The sequence below is a fragment of the Palaemon carinicauda genome, chromosome 4 (genome assembly GCF_036898095.1).
Source record: "Palaemon carinicauda isolate YSFRI2023 chromosome 4, ASM3689809v2, whole genome shotgun sequence".
Lineage (NCBI taxonomy): Eukaryota > Metazoa > Arthropoda > Malacostraca > Decapoda > Palaemonidae > Palaemon > Palaemon carinicauda.
The window spans coordinates 177,602,044-177,620,641 of NC_090728.1; the positions used below are offsets into that span (position 1 = coordinate 177,602,044).

Below are 18,598 nucleotides of genomic sequence, written 5' to 3' on the forward strand. Positions count from 1 at the left end.
AGTCACTCCTCTCTCCTGCCGGCCCTGTGCCGGCAGTTATTATTGTGCAGCTATGTATAATAGCCGGTACTCCTTTGGTATATCTATACCATAGAATGAAGACTATTGTGTATAGTTGTACAGTAAAACATTTCCAGCATATTCTGTGCATCCTTGTGCAGTCTCTTGCTGGGACCTAATCTACAAAGGGGCTTAGCTTATCCCCTTTCTCTATATAAACTGAACGATTTCAGCGTTTCCCCTCTCTGTAATTAATTCCCCAGAGGAAGCCTAAGCTTGGCTCATCCGAAACGGATGTTCTTCCTCTTCTGGGACCCTTATCGGTTCTATGGAATTAATTACAGTGTGAGGTTGCGGCAATTGGCTGGGCGGGAGTCACAAATATGTGTCTTTCCTACCTCCTTTCTAGCTTACCTATCCTAAGCTTATACACAAATGGAATCTTATATATAATAAGTTGCTAACTTAATCCTAATCTAAGATTACTGTAAGTCATGTTGTATTGACTTCCAAGTACTCATTGTCTCTTTCTTTTACTGGAGGAGTACGTGAAGTGTGAGAGCGTCTTCTGTGGTGTTCGTCGCCCTGATTTCTACGGTCATCTGGCGTGCCGGACCCACGCTGGATGTTCAACCAAGAAGGGGAACGTTCGGTATTGGGATCCGCAGGCCTGCTCCGTCTGCAAAGGCCTTCTTGATGAGGCGTTTGACAACCCTCCGTCTGCAAAGGCCTTCTTGATGAGGCGTTTGACAACCCTCCGTCCGCGGAGGCCCGAGAGAAACTACGCAAGTGGGTGCGCGGTTTCCAGAAAAACGCCACAGGGCCTTATCTCCTTAACGAGAAGATGAGGGCCCTACTCTTCCCTAAGGCATCTGCTGATGCCGTGATCCCCAAGGATGAGATCCCCTGTATCCAACTAACGGTCGAACCGGACGTTGCGGCCACTCTCCAAAGTTGTCACATTGACGAGGTGGAGAGGATGTAGGATGTGTCCGAGAATACTGAAAGGACCCTCATGGCCGAGGGTCAAGAAGAAGAAGAGGATCAGGTGGAGTTCCCTGATTCTGAGGGTGAGATCGCTCGTGCACGTTCTGTGGCTTCTGTTGTGGTTGTGGAGCCAGTTCCCTCTACTTCTGCTGCTTCGATACCTGTGGTACCGGGCACCCAGGATACCATCCAGGCTCTGGTGGCATTCCTGGACGAGAAGTTCCGCAAAGGTCATGAGGACCTTAACCCTTTTACCACCAAAGGACGTACTGGTACGTTTCACAAAAGCCATCCCTTTACCCCTATGGACGTACCAGTACGTCCTTGCAAAAAAATGCTATAAAAATTTTTTTTTTCATATTTTTTGATAATTTTTTGAGAAAATTCAGGCATTTTCCAAGAGAATGAGACCAACCTGACCTCTCTATGACAAAAATTAATCCTGTTAGAGCAATTTAAAAAAAATACTGCAAAATGTGCTGGGGAAAAAATAACCCCCTGGGGGTTAACGGTTGGAAATTTCAAAATAGCCTGGGGGTAAAAGGGTTGAGAGGGAACTCACGGGCTTCAAGAAACAGCCGAAGGAGATCTCTGTCAAGGATCTTCCTTCTTGCTCAGTGACAAACCCCTGGAGGTATACCAAACACATGCCGATAACAACTGGACACATCTTTATTAACGACAAATTGGGTGCCGTCCCCCTTGAAGAGGTGGAGTTTTACCCTAATTTTGAAGCCTACCTGGACTGTTATATCAAACTCAAGTCCGAACCAGTCTCCAAGGAGGAGACTGAGCCTAAGGAGGCTATCGTGTCTAACACTCCAAGGCTCAAGCCATGCTGGCTGACTGCCTCAAGAGTAGAGGTTTCACTAACTCTAAGATGCCGGCATTGAGCAAGAAGCATCCGTCTTTTCTTGCTCCTCCTACCATGATGTTTCCCTTTGCGGAAAAGGCTCTGAGCGTTGTCTTGAAGGCGGTGGAAGAAGGAAAGCTCTGCCCTACATTAGAGGAGTGTAGGCCTCTCTCCCTTGCCTTACCCCCCGACAATAAAAGCTGGAAGGACATCCAACTTACCTTCACGGTTGGAAAGTTGGAACCTGACGTCGCTGGACGTCAGTTTAATGAGAACCTCCCCAAGCTTAATGACCACCTTTTGCGTCGGGAACAAGACTCCAAGGAGAGGCTGGCCGCCTCCCTGTCGCTTCAAGTACAACTTGAAGCAATGGCCTGGGACGTTCGGGTCCCGGGCTACTACTACATTGTTCTCTCAAAAACCCACCTTGCTACCTTGCTGAAGGATTTGTACAGCTTCATCAAGGCCCGGAGAGCCTGTAGAGAGTTCGTGTTCGCTGATGCAACTGTGAAACACGAACCCCGGAAACTGATCTCCTCCAACATCTGGGGCAAACACCTCTTTCCAGCAGATCTGGTGAAAGAGATTGCAGACAAAGCTGCCACTGAGAATAGGAACCTTCTCAACAAGTGGGGCATGTCCCGAAAGAGGAAATCTTTTCAGGATGAAGGTCCGCAGCCTAAGAAGAAGTCCAACAAGCCCAGACCCCAACAGCGTCAGGCCAAACGCCAGTTTTCGGCTCCCGCTACTCCCCAGATAGTGGCCCAGCCTCAGCAGACCTTTCAGCTGGTCCCTCAGCCGGTGGTGTCCCAATCACCAGTCTTTACTCCTGCTTACGAAAGACAGTCTACTACCTTTCGCCCCAGAGGTAGAGGCTCCGGCAGAGACTCCTCTCGTCGTCCTTCCAGAGGGAGAGGGAACGGAGGAAGGGGAGCAGGTGGCCGAGGTGGTAAACCCTCAGGAAACCAGAAGCAATGAAGTGCTTCCGGTGGGAGGAAGACTCCGCCACTTCCAGGATCGTTGGACCTTCGATCCTTGGGCACACAGCATTGTCAAGAAGGGACTAGGGTGGAGTTGGATAAGACCACCTCCAATCTTCCACCAATTCTTCCTACCCTCAACCCCCATCCTGGAAGAATATGTCCTAGAACTCTTGAACAAGAAGGTGATCAAGAGGGTAAAGTCCACCAGGTTCCAGGGAAGACTGTTTTGTGTTCCCAAGAAAGACTCAGACAAACTCTCTCGACTTGTCCCCTCACAACAAGTTCATTGCGAACAACAAATTCAAGATGCTGACTATTCAACATATAAGAGCCCTACTGCCTCACAAGGCTTACACAGTCTCAATAGACCTGGCGGATGCCTATTGGCACATTCTAATGAATCACCAGGCTTCCTCCTACCTAGGATTCAGGCTTCAAAGAAGAAAGTACGCCTTCAGGGCTATGCCCTTCGGGCTCAACGTGGCTCCAAGAATCTTCACAAAGCTCGCAGACACGATCATCCACCAGCTATGCCTTCAAGGCATCCAGGTATTGGCTTACCTAGATGATTGTCTGGTCTGGGTGACATAGTCAGAAGGATGCTTGCGTGCCTGCAGAAAGGTGACCCAATTCCTGGAACATCTGGGTTTCAAAATCAACACCAGAAAGTCTCGCCTGTCTCCAGCTCAGAAATTTCAATGGTTGGGAATCCATTGGAATCTTCAGTCACACCGTCTTTCCATCCCTCTGAAGAAAAGGAAGGAAATAGCCGGATCTGTCAAGAGACTTCTCAAATCCAAATGGATTTCAAGACGACAGCAGGAGCGGGTACTCGGCTCCCTACAGTTCGCTTTAGTGACAGACCCAGTGCTACGAGCACAGCTAAAGGATGCATCGGGAGTCTGGAGACGAAACGCATCCATCGCTCGAAGAGATCTCAAGAGACCCCTACCAACCAGGCTTCGCTCACTCCTCAAGCCGTGGTCGGAGGCAAGGAACCTGAAAAGATCTGTTCCTCTTCAACCACCACCTCCATCTATCAACATCCACACAGATGCCTCGCTAGAAGGATGGGGGGTCACTCCCACCAGCGACAAGTTCAAGGAACATGGTCTCCCCTATTCAAGACGTTTCACACCAACATCTTGGAGGCCATGGCGGTTCTTCTCACTCTGAAGAAACTATCCCCTCGTCCTTCGATCCACATCCATCTAACTCTGGACAGCTCCGTTGTGGTCAGATGTCTCAACCATCAGGGCTCACGATCCCCCCAACTCAACCAAGTGCTGCTACCCATTTTCCGCCTAGCGGACAGGAAGAAATGGCACTTGTCTGCAGTTCACCTACAAGGATTCCGCAACGTGGCGGCGGACACTCTATCGAGGACAAGCCCCATAGAGTCGGAATGGTCCCTAGACGCAAGATCATTCTCCTTCATCTCCCGTCAAGTCCCGGAACTGCAGATCAACCTCTTTGCGATGAGCGACAACAATCAACTTCCTCTGTACATGGCCCCATACGAGGACCCCAAAGTGGAAGCGGTGGACGCCATGTCCCTGGACTGGAACAGATGGTCCAAGATTTACCCGTTCTCTCCACCCAATCTTCTGCTGAAAGTCCTCTCCAAACTGAGAACCTTCAAGGGAACAGCAGCCCTAGTGGCTCCCAAGTGGCCCTGGAGCAACTGGTTCCCCTAGTCCTGGAACTACAGCCCAAGCTGATCCCTCTGCCAGGCCCAGTTCTCTCCCAGCAGGTGCAGAAGTCGCGACTGTCTTCGATTCATCAAAGAAAGTCCGAGACCTTCATCATGATTTTCTCTCCCTAGCCGTGAAGAAAAGGTTTGGAATCTCAAAGAAATGTTTAGACTTCCTAGAGGAATACAAAACAAAGTCTACCAGAAGGCAATATGAGTCATCCTAGAAGAAGTGGGTATCCTTTATCAAGGCAAAAAATCCTACGGAAATCTCCATAGATTTTTGTATGTCCTTTATTCACCTTCATGGACAAGGCTTAGCAGCCAACACGATTTCCACTTGTAAAGCGGCCTTGACAAGACCACTACTGTATGCCTTCCAGATAGATCTGTCTATCAAAATCTTTAACAAACTTCCGAAGGCATGTGCTAGACTCCGTCCTGCACCCCTACCGAGACCCATCTCCTGGTCTCTGGATAAGGTGCTCCACTTTGCCTCTAGCCTGGACAACGAATCTTGCCCTCTGAAAGATTTGACTCAAAAAGTGATTTTCCTTTTTGCTCTCGCCTCGGGAGCCCGAGTCAGTGAAATAGTGGCATTATCTAGAGAAGAGGGCCAGATACAGGGGAACTTACCCTCTTCCCTGACCCTACGTTTCTTGCTAAAAACGAACTCCCCACCCAGAGATGGGGACCTTGGAGAATCTGCCCTCTGAAGGAAGATGTCTCTCTAGGCCCAGTGGAGAGTCTTAAGGTCTATCTTCGAAGAACTTCAGACTTTGGCGGAGGACAGCTTTTTAAAGGAGAAACATCGGGCAGTGACCTGTCACTAAAGCAACTAAGGGCGAAGATCACCTACTTTATTCGCAGAGCGGATCCTGACAGTACACCCGCAGGTCATGATCCTAGGAAAGTCACCTCTTCCCTAAATTTCTTCCAAGGTATGGATTTCGAAAGCCTCCAATCTTTCACAGGTTGGAAATCCTCGAGAGTGTTTTTCAAACACTATGCGAAGCAGGTGCACGAAGTGAAGAGATTCGTGGTAGCCGCAGGTAGTGTATTAAAACCTGCTGCGTAGAACAGCGAGTTATTTCGGGACTCTGACTCAGCGGGTGCCTGTGTTGACCCTAGTGTGATACATAGTGATTTCAGGTGACACTCAGGGTCACAAAAGACTTTTTCTACAAGGTGAAGTGACATAGACTCTAACACGTGTGCCACATGTTTATTGGACATGAAGTGTATTGTGACTTTCAAAGACTCTAGTTCCCCTGGAACTCATGTGTGTAATGGCAAGTTCTTCCCTTTCAGATTCCACATCATCGTCTTTTACAGTCCTTAGTCTATGTTTGTTTATCAATAATTTTGCTGTAAATTATTTACCTTATTTTATTGCAAATATTTTCTTGAAAAAAATAGAAAATTTCGTTATCATATGCGTCTTATTTCGCCCTTCTCTCATTTACTGGACGGAGGTTGTCCAGAGTGTATTACAGACACTATGCTAAGCAAGTCTATGAATTTAAGCATTATGTGGTGGCGGAAGGTGGTATTTTGGACCCTGTTGTATAGCTCTGCGATGAACAGTCAATTGATTGGGACAATGAATTAAAAGGAGAAGGGGTCAGCATTTTTCGTGTCACCTCCCTTTGAATAAGTGTTACCCACCAAATCTCTTCAGTATCTCAGGTGTGAAATTATACAGATAACACTAGTGCTGTGTGTACATAGTACACAGTGTTGTTAGACTATATCATGTACAGAAGTTATAAAGAGAAGTATTATTAAAAGAGCTTTTCTTCAGTCTGAGAGTGGCACTCAGCATTTCTTCCCCTCTCAAAAAAGGGAACATTAATCCACAGATACATTAATTCTCTGGCATGCTTCCATCAGGACGTCATAGCTTGAGCCCAAAAAACGGATCTATTTTTGGGTGAGATGGCCATGACGTCCTGATGGACCCACCCTTCTTTTCTAAAGAAAAGATCTTCACAGTTTCCCTCCCAAACTACTGTATCTGTAGCACCATGCTCAACGCTACAAGGAATGACCGCCAGAGGGAATTGGCGCGGTTGTGATACGATAGTAGTAGGGGAACTAGGGTAACCTCTGATGCGGCTACCCTTCTAATTCTGCCATGTATTCCCCTCGAAGCTTAAAGGCTATTTGGGGTGCAGATTGCCATGTGGCGTGTCAAGAATACGTCCCCTGATTATGTACGATATCCTTAAGAGTAAATCTTAAGGGTACTCGCGCCAGAAGTTAGAATTCTGTGAAACCTTTGGTTTGATTCTCTGGGAATATCACTGTAGTCACATATACCCTTGGGAAGCCACTAAAGGAACCTTCCATCTGGACATCATGGCCATCTCACCCAAAAATAGATTTTTCGCTTAGCTCAAAATCTGTTATATATATACAGTATATATATATATATATATATATATATATATATATATATATATATATATATATATATATATATATATATATATATATATATGTATGTACTGTATATATATGTGTGTGTATATACAGTATATGTATATATATGTGTATGCATATATATATATATATATATATATATATATATATATATATATATATATATATATATATATATATATATATATATGTATGTATGTATTCGGTGTGTGTTTTTACACATGTATGTGCAATGTATGGTAGATCTCTCAAAATCAAAGCTGATTTTCTCCTTAGGATAAATGTAAATTGTAATAATCCATTTCAGACAAAAAAAAAAAATCATTCATTTAAGGTGGCTTACATGCAGAAAATGAAAATGAACTTCCCTATACAGTCCTTGTATTAAGGAGAGTTGATGGTCTGAGTAGATAGTGGTTATAAGGAGTAAATCTCCTTCCATATCAGTGAACTACTGCGCTTGAATTCTTTCTCTTTGTCTTTTACATGGCACAGCTTGAGAGGTCTTAGAGTTTTGGCTCACTAAAAACCTGTTAATAGACTAATTTTTTGCTTATGTTGGAAGAAGCATTAGCATTTGAAAGATCAGACAATATGCTCTAATATCTTGTATACGCATAAAGAAATCAAATTGTAAAGAAATTAAGAAAACATAATTTATGCAAATTTCTACAGTGTGGCAGCAAAAGGAAGGAATAAAACTTTAAATTGAGAAATGTAAGGTTCACTGATCTTTTCAAAGTAAGAATTAGTTATGGATGGCTGACAAATATATTGGCTGTTTGAGGGGAGGGAATTGGGTTTTAGTGTAAATAAAATAGCCAAAAAAGATACTAACATAAGGAGACATGTAGATTATAACATGATATGTCATTCTATTTACCCTCTCTATGACAGACCTTGAAAGATTTAGGCTATAGTGTTTTTGAAGGAATGACATGAACATTTCAACTTCCCAGGTTTTTTTACCCTTTTGTTACAAAGATGCCACGTCCCATTAATATTTTGATCAATGATTATTCTGGAATGAATTTCAAACCTTGTTGAAATCATTAATTTTTGGTATCCAATGTTAATGTAGAAAAATGCAGATTGCTTATTATAAAGAAGCTGACTTTATTAAAGAAAAAAAAAAATTAGGATACAGTAGTGATGTCCATTAATACAGACTTTTTACTTTTAGGGTACAAGTTGATTTTTCATTGAGGCCTAATGCCAAGAATGTTAATTGGCAGAAACAAAATACTCAAATCAATTACAGTTATTCATGGAGTCTATTGTAATCAAGTACTGTATGATCCTTAGTATGGCGAATGTAGTATTATTCATCCTAATTGGTATTACTGTATTTTGAAAACCTATAGGGTTTCCTAGAGATGGCTCTGTATTGTTATGGCACAAAAATAAACAAAGCATCTTGATTCAGCCAATTTGTATATTAAATATTGCTTCAACTTTGCTTTAATCTCCATATTATGCAAAAGATTGAGAGGCAAAAATTTAAGGATTGACTCCTTTGACTGTTTTGAATTATTTTCAGGAGGACTTTGGCGTTTTTGTTTTTATGAATTATAAGTAGTCTAATGGTTTTCAACATATCTTTACAGAGAAATTACTGTATTATACTGCAACAAAAGATGGCCGAAGAGTACTGGTTGTTAGAGATGAAAAACAGGTTGATGGCATCATCGAAACTGCCCATTTAAGAAGTGATGGAGGTCATCACGGGATAAATGTCACATCTGGTATTATTGCAGCAAAATATTTTTGGAATAATATGAGAAATGACGTAGTGGACTATGTAAGTTCACGATTACATTTTCTGGAAGTAGTACAGTACTGTATGTTCTTGCTAATCCGGCACAAAACCTTGATGAATAACCCAAAAGTGGGCTAGGTTAATACAACCTGTACAGTACACCAACAATTATAGCCCAGAATAACTTACAAGTTATCATAGCTCCTTATATGCATGCAATGAAATTTGTTTCTAATTCCTGTAACTAATATAAATCCATTAGGAAGTGAATTTACACTTGTACTATAAGATAAAGTAGACTAGCCTACCAAAATTTCTTGCATAATCTACAGTACTGTGCTAGGCCTGGGATAGGTGGGCTGAGCACCATGAATCATAACTTGAAGAAGTTATGTAACAAATACTTTTTGAACATTTAGTAGGCTATGAAGCCATTATTTCAATATTTCTTTCTCTATCTACCATGGTACTTCCCCTAATGTGGGGGGGGGGGTAGCTAACTTAAAAAAAAAAAAAAAAAAGAGCAAAAGGGGATCTTTCTTCTTTGTTCCTCCTAGCCTGACAAGGGATTCGGCAGAGTTTGGTTGGTACTGCTAGGGTGCCACAGCCCACCCTCGCCTATTATCCACCACAATGAAGCTTCATATGCCGAATCCCCCTATTGCCTTTACCTCAGCAGTCATCAAGGTGACCGGAGAAAGCAGCAGTGCCATTCATTCCTATTTCTAGCATGCTTTTTTTGCCTCTCACATCTATCCTCCTATCACCCAGAGCTTTCTTCACTCCATCCATCCACCCAAACCGTGGCCTTCCTCTTGTGCTTCTCTCAAGTCTTGCATTCATCACCTTCAGCAGCCATCCATTTTCCATTCTCTACATGCCCAAATCACTTTTAAAACATTTATATCCACTTTAGTTGCTAACTCATTTCTTACACCTGTTCTCACTCTCTCTACTTCATTCCTAACCCAATCTAATCAAGATACATCAGCCATATTCCTCAGACACTTCATCTCGAACTCATACAATTTCTGCCTCTCCATCATTTTCATCCCCCACAACTCTGATCCATACATCACAGTCAGTACAATCACTTTTTCAATATTAAACTTACCCGATAATCATGTAGCTGTCAACTCCGTTGCCCGACAGAATTCTATGGAGGGATACGCCAGCTATCACAATACTAGAAGGGGGTGTATTTACCAGCGCCACCTGTGGCCAGGTACTCAAGTACTTCTTGTTGACACCTCCTCAATTATTCCTCTGTCGTGCTTCCGGCAAGACGTTCTGGGATACGCTTATGTTCTTGGAGTATTTTCACGACTTTGGTGAAGTATTTCTCTTTGATTTCGGCTGTCGCTTTACTGGAAACTTCTATATTAGCTTAGTTAGCTTTTGGAATTAATTTGATTAATTATGGTGACGAGAGAGTTTGAACTCTCGTTCACCTTTCAATGGCCGACCCTTCCCTTAGACGGAAGTGTTGGTGTCTAAGAGAGTATAGACTCTCTTTCTTAATTTTGCTTAACGAAAGTTATAGATTTATTTTATATCTCTCCGCCTCTTATAGGCCTCTTCGATTAACTTCCTTTTATTATAAACTCATTAAAATTAATTTTTATATTTGTTTATATTCGACCTTCCTAATAGTAGGCGGTCTTTTACCGAAGTTAATAAACTTTGAGCCCGTCATTTCGGTTTTACCTGTTAACATATTATGCTATTTCCGCCACAGAGTTTGAAAGATTTTCTTTGACAGTCTCGTACTGTTTTCAAAGTTGAACTAACGTTTTGTTTTGTCTCTGCGGTTGTTGACGTTCAGAACGTTCAACTTGCACTCTATCGTTACGATAGAGAAAGAATGTTCACGGTTTCACGTTGCAGTAAGAGTAACCGTGTCTAGCGTTTTGTTCATTCTTTCTTTACTTAATGGGTTTGATCCTAATAAAGGAACTTTTCAGTTTTTTCCTTTAACAATAATATGTTTTAACGATATATATGTTTGGGCTCTTCTCTCAGGTTCTAAGTCAAGAGAGAGAGAGAGAGAGAGATAGAGACGGAGGGAGAAAGAGGATAAACGTTTCATTCAAGCCTGCCAGGCGTACGAGTAACGTCGTTATCGTTTTTGCTCTTCTCCCTAGTCTCTTTAGGGGAAGAAACTAAACGTTTCTAGAGTGATCTAGTGTTTAGTCTCTTTCCAACCACTGAATTATCTTTCATTAGATTTTTCTGTTACATTGTAATTCTGTTTTCGCAATTACTAACTTTGAGAAAGGATAGAATTGCGTATTTCAGGTACAAACCACTTAAAGTTTCGAGTTCAGTGAAATAAGTGCAAACAGAAATCAAAGTGATAAGTGATTAGTGCGTGAGGGTACTTTTGTGCGCGCCAGTCGTCCTCCCAGTCCGGGACCTCTTGCAAGCTCCCAAGCCCAGGGGAGAAGCAATGTCGAAGGGCATAAGGGTTCAGCAGGCCTTGATCGGCGCACAGAAGTATTCTCGGTGGTTGTGGGCGTGTCTTACCGAGACCGTCACTCCCACCCGCAGACGATTGAGCCCTTATTTTGCTCGTCTGCAGAAGAGATTAGGGGAGAAAATAAAGGCAGAGTAACGCTGGTCTCAGGTCTCAAGACCTCTTAAACGTTAAGTCCAGACCTATGCCAGACGTACGAAGTTAAAGTTCACAACCCGAATGCAGTCATTGGGTTAGCTCTGACTCTCCTCAGTCATCAGTTGATTACACTCCGCCTAAGAGGAGTAAGGTTCTGCCACAACAGATCTCTGCTGTTAAGGCTTTACCTCAGCAGAACTTAGTGTCTGCCGACCCCAAGTTAACTCTACTGCAGTCCATACAGTCACAACTTTCGGTCTTGATGCGTGAGTGTCGGGCTGAGAGTGTTGCGCCTCCGCCTACACTCCCCCCCGCCTATGATCGCTCCGCCTGATCACAGTACCACCTGCCAGGCGTACGATGTTGTGAACTCTACTACAGTCCATGCAAGCACAGCTTTCGGACTTGATGCGTGAGTGTCGGGCTGAGAGTGTTGCTCCTCCGCCTCCGCCTACACTCCCTCCACCTACACTCGCTCCGCCGGATCGCAGTACCATCTGCCAGGCGTACGATGTTGTGGACTCTACTACAGTCCATGCAAGCACAGCTTTCGGACTTGATGCGTGAGTGTCGGGCTGAGAGTGTTGCTCCTCCGCCTCTGCCTACACTCCCTCCACCTACATTCGCTCCGCCTGATCGCAGTACCACCTGCCAGCAGTTCCACCTGCCAGGCGTACGATGTTGAGCCACGTGCTGAGTTTGCTGTTCCCTGTGGTGTTCAGCCTCCGCCTTCCTTAAGGCAACCTTTACATTGGGATCAGGAGGATTATACCTCTCTTCCTCCGCCTCCACTTGCTGCTCCACCAGTGATGCAACACTCGGTTGAGGTACAACAACCTCTCCCGTCCATGAGTCAGTCTCCTCAGCTCTCGCTGCAGCGAGCTCAACCCTCCACAAGGCAAGCACCACAACACCTTAGCCTTGCGCCTCAGGAGCCTCAGCTTGCGAGACATTTACCTTGTTCTGCGCAGCCTCTTCCTCATCGTGCTCCGCTCACACCACAGGAACTGGAACTTGCTACTCCGCTTCCGCCAACCGCTCAGCAAGCGCACCCTTGGGTTCAACCACTCATGCTAGGAGTCAGCCTCCTCCACCCATGCGCCTTCCTTCTGCTTGTCTTTTATTCAGCCTTTGCAGACTGAGCCTCAGGTGTTCCCTCATCGGAGTCTTGAAGAGGAAACCACAACTATTGTTGTTCCAGCTCGTTCTGACTCTGCTGTTCAGCATACCTTACCTCCATTTTCATACCATGGTTTAAACCCCATGCAAGCATGCATAAAGCACTCTAGCACTGGTCATGGAATTTCTGAGAAATGTTAAACGCCATGCACACGCTCTGCTTTCCTTACAGCAGGCTCTGCTTACAGCAGGCTCTGCTTACTACATGCTCAGCATACAGCATGCTCTGCATTCAGCATGCTCTGCATACAACATGCTCTGCATACAGCATGCTCTGCATTCAGCATGCTCTGCATACAGCATGCTCTGCATTCAGCATGCTCTGCATACAACATGCTCTACATACAGCATGCTCTGCATACAGCATACTCTGCATACATCATGCTCTGCATACCTTACCGCATGCTTCTCAACACATCTTGGGTTGTTGCCAACTCACTAGACTGTCAAGCAGTTTCATAACGTTGCCTTCTAGTCTGCTGCTTTTGCACCAGTGAACCCTCACTCAGAGAACTTAGCTTTTCTAGGATAAGGTCCCTGTAGATGAGAAAGTTCTTTTCTCCCTCCTTCTGATATTCCCTTGAGGACTCTGTCATTTGGAGGGAGCCTTTAGCTGCATAACCTCTTATGGACTTTTATTTAAGCATAACATGCTTACAGGGAAGGTAATGGTTCCACTTCAGCCGCTAATCCCGTCTGTTACCACACCTGCTCCCATAGACCTTGAGCTGTGTTGCATGACATGCAGTCCAAGCTTAGTCCTTGTTAGAGGATTTTTTTTTGTTTACGGAGTCAATGTGTCACGGGGAAGACGTTCAACAACCAACAGAAGGGACTTGTTGTGACGCAGTGCGGCAACCTCAGCAACCCGTTAAGGAGTTGTCTGTACGACCCAGACAGTCTAGACAGATTCGGGTTGTCACTGTACTTCCTCGCTTGCCCATGATTGACAGTTTACAGACTGTGCAGCAGTATCATGATCTTGTGTCCGGCTCCGTCAGACGACTGGCTTTTAAGAGCTCCCACAAGTCGTCGCTGTCTGGAGATTTTCAAATGGACTATGGATCTGACCAAGGAACTGGGCCTCCTGGTCAATTTTGAGGAGTCTCAGCTCGTTCCATCCCAGACCATTGTCTCCTTGGGTATGGATCTTCAGAGTCGAGCTTTTCGGACTTGTCCGTCGGCCCCAAGGATCTTCCAAGCCCTAGAATGCATCCAGAGCATGCTGAGAAGGAACCGATGCTTAGTCAGGCAGTGGATGAGTCTAACAGGGACACTTTCATCGCTGGCCCTGTTCATCGAGTTAGGGAGACTCCACCTCCGCCCCCTTCAGTATCATCTAGCTGCTCACTGGATAAAGGACATGACGCTAGAGACGGGCTCAGTTCCTGTTTCCGAAGAGATGAGGTCTACTCTAACGTGGTGGAAGAACAGCATTCTTCTCAAGGAAGGTCTACCATTGGCTGTTCAGACCCCCGACCACCGTCTCTTCTCGGACGCATCGGACACGGGCTGGGGTGCGACACTGGACGGACAGGAATGCTCGGGAACATGGAATCAGGAGCAAAGGACACTTCACATCTATTGCAAGGAGTTGTTGGCAGTTCATCTGGCCTTGATAAACTTCAAGTCCCTCCAGCTTAACAAGGTGGTGGAGGTGAACTCCGACTACACCACAGCCTTGGCTTACATCTCCAAGCAGGGAGGGACTCATTCGAGGAAGTTGTTCGAGATCGCAAGGGACCTCCTCATTTGGTCAAAAGATCGAAAGCTTACGCTGGTAACGAGGCTCATTCAGGGCGATATGAATGTCATGGCAGATCGCCTCAGCCGGAAGGGTCAGGTCTTCCCCACAGAGTGGACCCTTCACAAGAATGTTTGCAGCAGACTTTGGGCCCTGTGGGGTCAGCCAACCATAGATCTATTCGCTACCTCGATGACCAAGAGGCTCCTCTTGTATTGTTCTCCGATTCCAGACCCAGCAGCAGTTCGCGTGGATGCCTTTCTGCTGGATTGGTCCCATCTCGACCTGTATGCATTCCCGCCGTTCAAGATTGTCAACAGGGTACTTCAGAAGTTCGCCTCTCACAAAGGGACACGGCTACGTTGGTTGCTCCCCTCTGGCCCGCGAGAGAATGGTTCACCGAGGTACTGCAATGACTGGTCGACGTTCCCAGGACTCTTCCTCCTAGAGTGGACCTTCTGCGTCAACCTCACGTAAAGAAGGTTCACCCAAACCTCCACGCTCTTCGTCTGACTGCCTTCAGACTATCGAAAGACTCTCAAGAGCTAGAGGCTTTTCGAAGGAGGCAGCCAGAGCGATTGCCAGAGCAAGGACGACATCCACTCTCAGAGTCTATCAGTCTTAATGGGAAGTCTTCCGAAGCTGGTGCAAGGCCAATGCAGTTTCCTCAACCAGTACCACTGTAACCCAGATTGCTGACTTCCTGTTACATCTAAGGAACGTAAGATCCCTATCAGCTCCTACGATCAAGGGTTACAGAAGTATGTTGGCAGCGGTTTTCCGCCACAGAGGCTTGGATCTTTCCTCCAGCAAAGATCTACAGGACCTCCTTAGGTCTTTTGAGACCTCAAAGGAACGTCGGTTGTCCACTCCAGGCTGGAATCTAGACGTGGTCCTAAGGTTCCTAATGTCATCAGGATTTGAACCGCTCCAATCAGCCTCTTTTAAGGACCTCACATTAAAACTCTTTTCCTCGTGTGCTTAGCAACAGGTAAAAGAGTAAGTGAGATCCACGCCTTCAGCAGGAACATAGGTTTCACATCTGAAACGGCTACATGTTCCTTGCAGCTCGGTTTTTTGGCTAAAAACGAGCTTCCTTTCCGTCCTTGGCCTAAGTCGTTCGAGATCCCAAGCCTGTCCAACATGGTGGGGAACGAACTGGAGAGAGTACTTTGCCCAGTTAGAGCTCTTAAGTACTATCTAAGAAGGTCAAAACCATTACGAGGACAATCAGAAGCCTTATGGTGTGCTATCAAGAAGCCTTCTCTACCAATGTCTAAGAACTCAGTTTCTTACTACATCAGGCTTCTGATTAGAGAAGCAAATTCTCATCTGAAGGAAGAAGACCTTGCTTTGCTGAAGGTAAGGACACATGAAGTGAGAGCTGTGGCTACTTCAGTGGCCTTCAAACAGAACCGTTCTCTGCAGAGTGTTATGGATGCAACCTATTGGAGAAGCAAGTCAGTGTTCGCATCATTCTATCTCAAAGATGTCCAGTCTCTTTACGAGTACTGCTACACCCTGGGTCCATTCGTAGCAACGAATGCAGTAGTAGGCGAGGGCTCAGCCACTACATTCCCATAATCCCATAACTTATTAACCTTTCTCTTGAATACTTTTTATGGGTTGTACGGTCGGCTAAGAAGCCTTCCACATCCTTGTTGATTTGGCGGGTGGTCAATTCTTTCTTGAGAAGCGCCAAGGTTAAAGGTTGTGATGAGGTCCTTTAGTATGGGTTGCAGCCCTGTATACTTTAGCACCTTTGAGTTGATTCAGCCTCCCAAGAGGAACGCTGCGCTCAGTAAGGAAGACGATCTTATTAAAGGCAGAGTAACGGTTCAAGTCGACTTCCTTACCAGGTACTTATTATTTCATTGTTATTGTGGATAACTGATTATATGAAATACGGGATACTTAGCTATCCTTTAGTCTTGTACACTGGTTTTTCACCCACCCCCCTGGGTGTGAATCAGCTACATGATTATCGGGTAAGTTTAATATTGAAAAATGTTATTTTTATTAATAAAATAAATTTTTGAATATACTTACCCGATAATCATGATTTAATCGACCCTCCCTTCCTCCCCATAGAGAACCAGTGGACCGAGGGATAATTGAGGAGGTGTCAACAAGAAGTACTTGAGTACCTGGCCACAGGTGGCGCTGGTAAATACACCCCCTTCTAGTATTGTGATAGCTGGCGTATCCCTCCATAGAATTCTGTCGGGCAACGGAGTTGACAGCTACATGATTATCGGGTAAGTATATTCAAAAATTTATTTTATTAATAAAAATAACATTTCTCATACAAAATTCTCTTTACATTCATTCGTAACCCTCTATTTTTTACCACTCCCTTCACAGCCCCCAACGTTTTACATCCTTCATTCACTCATCACTCATCCCTATCTCAACCCCACTCTCACTGGAAACCACTCACACACTTCATTTCCTATCCTAACTCATGCTTTACTTCCTATGTATAAACTCTTCACTGCTTGCAACAACCTTCCACAAATTCCATATAACCTCATCGCATTCCATATTGCTTTCCTATCAACTCTATCATAAGCTTTCTCCAGATCTGTAAATGCAACATTCATCTCTTTACCTTTTGCTAAATATTTCTTGCATATCTGCCTAATGTAAAAATCTCATCTGTACATCCCCTACCTCTCCTAAAACCACCTTTCACTTCTAAGATTGCATCCTCTATTTTATCCTTAATCATATTAATTAACACTGCCATACACTTTTCCAACCACACTCAACAAACGAATACTTTACCCCTAAAATGAGAACACATGCACATCTCCCTTACCTTTGTATAGGAGAACAATACACGCACACACCCAGTCCACTGGTACCATTGACAACATAAAACAGATATTAAGCAATCTCACCAACCTTTCAAGTCTAGTCAACCCCCCTCCCCCTTCCTTTAACATCTCAGCCCTCAAACCATCCATATCAGGTGCTTTTCCTACTCTCATTTTATCTAGTTCTTTCTTCACTTCCTCTCTTGTAATCTCTCTCATTTTCATCTCTCAATTATATCTGCCTCCCTATTGTCCTCAACATTCAGCAACCTTTCAAAATATTCAGCCCACCTTTTCCTTGCCTCATCTCTTTTCAACAATTTCCTATTTCCATATTGCACTGCATCTTCATTTCTCGACCCACCCTTCCTGACTCTCTTCCCTTTTTTCCAAAACTTCTTTTTATTCTCTTCATACGACGGCACAATCCCTGACCCCACCTCCAATCAGCCGCTCTCTTTGCCTTGGCTACCTTGTGTTTTACTTCCACCTTTTTTCCATAACTTTCTTACTTCTCTACACTTACTCTACAGCCATTCTTCAAATGCCCTCTCTTTCTCTTCCACTTTAATCTTGACTCCTTCATTTCACCATTCAGTACCCTTCCTCATGCTGCCTCCAACAATCCTCTTGCCACACACATCACTTGCAAGCCCAAAGTAAGTGTATATCACTTGCTTTACTTTAAGGGATGTTTTCCTGGTCCTATCACACAGGGTAGCCCCACACACTACAGGACCTACAAGATCAGTGTATCATATACATTCTTAGGTATTTTGTATATCACAAATGTTACGTGTCTATTGTCAAATCCATATTATTTAAACACTTACAAACAAAGAAAGTCTTCAGTTTCTTCTTGAAAGCCTTAATATCTTCAGTTTTTCAGATGTCCAGTAGGAGCTTGTTGTATAGTCGGGGGGCTGCATATTTGATAGCTCTAAAACCTACAGTAGACATGCTGTACATCTTGGCTCCAATAATTTGAAACCATCCATAATTATTCTTGTGTCTACACGATTCATTGGCTGCATGATGTGTAGCAATTCTCTTAGATATTTTGGATGTCCAGTTCAGATAATTTGATGGATTATTACACATATCTTTAACTCTATTCTAGCTTAATTAGGCAGCCAGTTTAATTCAATTAGTATAGGAGTAAATCTTTCTCTGGATGAGACACCTTTTATCTATCTTGATCCTCTGCTTAATGTTTTGCGATGTCTCAAGTTTTACATTTTAGTGAATTGTAGCATATGGAGTTGCAGTAGTCAATCCTGGTAATAACACAGTTTATGACAAATTTTTTTCTTTTCTTTTTTTTTTTTTTACAGAATATTCGTCCAGATACTTCTTTATAAAAGCAATGTTTCTAAAATGATATCCAGCAGTTTTACTAAATTATTTATTTGAGCATTAGGAGAAGTTTACAGTCAAGAGATACCCCTAGGTCACTAACTTTAATACCCTAGAGTGGACTATCCTGGAATAGGAAATATTTTTCCACCTATGAGGATAAAAG

General features: G+C 44.2%; 1 protein-coding gene across 2 annotated transcripts in view; it reads left to right on the forward strand.

The window, feature by feature from the left end:
- The window catches only part of LOC137640238 (uncharacterized), a 61,946-nt gene that overhangs the window by 35,395 nt on the left and 7,953 nt on the right, over window positions 1-18,598 (forward strand). Inside the window, exon 2 of one of the 2 annotated variants that reach the window (XM_068372807.1) lies at window positions 8,569-8,762. The exons of the other annotated variant lie outside the window; for it this stretch is intronic. Coding sequence (XP_068228908.1) covers window positions 8,569-8,762 — 194 coding nt within the window. The remainder of the gene's footprint in view (window positions 1-8,568; window positions 8,763-18,598) is intronic. 2 annotated transcript variants of the gene reach the window in all.